Source organism: Mesitornis unicolor, unplaced genomic scaffold, assembly GCF_000695765.1.
Source record: "Mesitornis unicolor isolate BGI_N332 unplaced genomic scaffold, ASM69576v1 scaffold31614, whole genome shotgun sequence".
Taxonomy (NCBI): Eukaryota; Metazoa; Chordata; class Aves; order Mesitornithiformes; family Mesitornithidae; genus Mesitornis; species Mesitornis unicolor.
In genome coordinates, this window is record NW_010181344.1 from 3,519 (window position 1) to 6,076 (window position 2,558).

The window sequence follows — 2,558 nt, forward strand, 5'->3', positions numbered from 1 at the left end:
CAGTGCTATTAGAAATCCCTCGTCAGAAAGATGACTCCTTATTTCCTGCACAAATTACACTGTTTGAGGCAATATTCAGCCTCATGCTAGTCACACTTTTACATTTTCTATCTTACAACCATTCAAAGCTAGAAGTGGGATTTTTATACGATTTCAGAGAAGCTGCAAAATTTCCCTCTTTCCATTGATACTCAATGTTTGTTTTCACACTCGAGAGATCACAAGCTATTGGACCTTAAAATCTATATATCTCTCTGATGTCCCCATTTATTGGACTCCTCTCTAAACAGTTGTAGCCTTTTCATTTCAGATTCCTACCTAATTTCTCCCTGTAGTTTCAGTTTATTTTGCACTTCCTGTCTTAAAGAGTGTTACTGGTCACTCTGAAACAAGTGCTATAGTGCACTTCATACCTCTCCTTGTTTCACAAGTAACTGACAGCAAAAGTAAAACATATTTGGTACCCCTCCAGGATGGTAGGCACCACATGAATTCAAGTTCTCGCTGCTAATTTTCAGCATACAGTATGTGCCTTGTTAAAATCAAATGTGCATTTGGAAAACTGATTACATCAAGTAAAGCAATGAGGAAAGGCTCTATCTACTGAGGTGACAGAAAATTAGAATTCTTATCCCAGGATAGCAGTGGAGTGGGCTGTATTCTCAGGTGGTGTATGTCCTGGCATCTCAACTGACTTCAGTGGAGCTCGCCAGCTGAGAACATAAGTCTGCTCCCATAACACACATCGCACAAGCTCTGCTCTCTCTAGACCCACTGATGATGGAAGCTTTAACCTCTTTACACTGCTGACGCTTGCTTCTGTCACACACAGCACTGAGAAGCCCCACACACAACTGGCAGCAATCTTATCAAACCTGAGACTGGGCACTTCAGAAGCAACTGGTCTGAGGCTCAGAGCACAGATCCCAGAGTCAGGTCACAGGCGCTCTATTCTGAGCTCAGGCAGGGATTTTAAAATCAAGGGAGTATTACATGGGGAGGCCATGGCTGTTGCCTGGTAAACTTAAACACACGTGCTCCATTCTTTTACACAGACATATGCGTTTGAAATGTATCTTTCCTTATACCTCTTATTCTGACCTTGTGGAAAGCATTAGCAAAATTGTTTACAAGACAGTTTCTCAAAACTAAATCCCAGATCTACATCCCTGTGTTTTGAGGAAGATCAGATCCATCGCTCTTTCATAACTAAGGGCTTTCCATGTTCCAACCATATTTGGACTAGCTGTCTTGGTCTAATTTCAAAATCAGTCAGCCACAAATCATGGACTACTTCTAAAAACCACCTGCAAAAAGTAACTAAAGAAGTCAACTGTGCTGTCATTAGGCTAAAATCCACAATTGAAGGGCCCACACCTGCACTGGAGTTTTTTTGGAGGGCTGAGAAGATGAACACTCATGCTCTAGGTACTGAAGTTTGTGATGACAGTGTGCTAACCTGAATATGGGCACTGACAGGATACAAATGCTCTGCCAGTACAGTGCTGAGCTCAGGATAGAGATACCGTTGATAGACAAATTAACTAATTGCTTTAACTAGGCTGCCTCCAAGAATTTGTGACAATAACTCCCTTCTTAACCAGAATACACTGTGATAGCCTGAAGCTTGCCCTGCTTTCAGAGGATCTGGACCAGCCAATAACTCTCAGCCAAAGAAAGAGAATGGAAGCAGGTCACATACCTGTGGAGAGAGGCCATTGCTAACAGGATTCATGTGGTTGGCAGGAGCTGCAGCGTTCATGAAACTGTCCGAGTAGCTGGAGAAGCTGTGTCGGGCTCCGTAGGCAGAGCCGGTGTCAGCAGCAGCGGCTGCGGCAAGCCCTCCCTGGTGCATGGTGGATGGCGGCAGGGGCTGGGGTCTGTGTACAGTGCTTCCCCCATCTGTGGAGAGAGCGTTTAGAGGTAAAGAGTCACAGGGTGATACAGCTGGGACTGTGCAAAGTGTGGATCAGGGATCTGGCTATCCTGATCTCAGCTTCTGTGTTCCATCACCTCTGTGCTCCATACGATCGCAAACCTATCATGCAACAGTTTATGCACAATACAATACATGCAGACCTGGGATGAAATATCTGAATTTTCTCTTCATTTTCCCCCAGACAGAAGCTGTAAATTCCTTTGTAAAGGCCAAGGCCAAAGCCAATTGGAATTGGCAATACTTCCACTGAGCCCCAGCACAGAGAGATCACCTATACAATACTCAATTTGGACTGATATGCTCTTCATTTCAAAGCTGAGTGAAAGAACTACAGTCATGAGACACACTAACACAGCAGAAAGGACCATGAGACAGAGGAGAAAACGATGGTGTTTCCATTGACTTGAGGAAAAACCTGGCCTCCCCAGCTAAATGAAAACCACCCATGGACTATAAGAGCCTCAGTGGGATGTCATGAATCAGAAAGTGAAGGGACAATGGGATGATGTAGGGCAAGAGAAGAGGAGAAGTGCAGGGAAATGGGTACTGACCTTGGGAAATGGTGGTTGTTGGGTAGGTGGAGTCCGGCAGCTGGTACGGGGGGAGAGTTGGCATTCCT

General features: G+C 44.8%; 1 protein-coding gene across 1 annotated transcript in view; it reads right to left on the reverse strand.

The window, feature by feature from the left end:
* Positions 1 to 1,702: 1,702 nt before the first annotated feature.
* LOC104539791 (paired box protein Pax-7-like) overlaps positions 1,703 to 2,558 on the reverse strand; it is a gene marked incomplete at its 3' end in the record, with an annotated part of 14,525 nt that continues 13,669 nt past the window's right edge. The window contains 2 exon segments of the mRNA XM_010183401.1: positions 1,703 to 1,902; positions 2,491 to 2,558. The exon segment at positions 2,491 to 2,558 is cut by the window's right edge and continues 11 nt beyond it. Of these exon segments, the coding sequence (XP_010181703.1) occupies positions 1,703 to 1,902; positions 2,491 to 2,558 (268 nt within the window).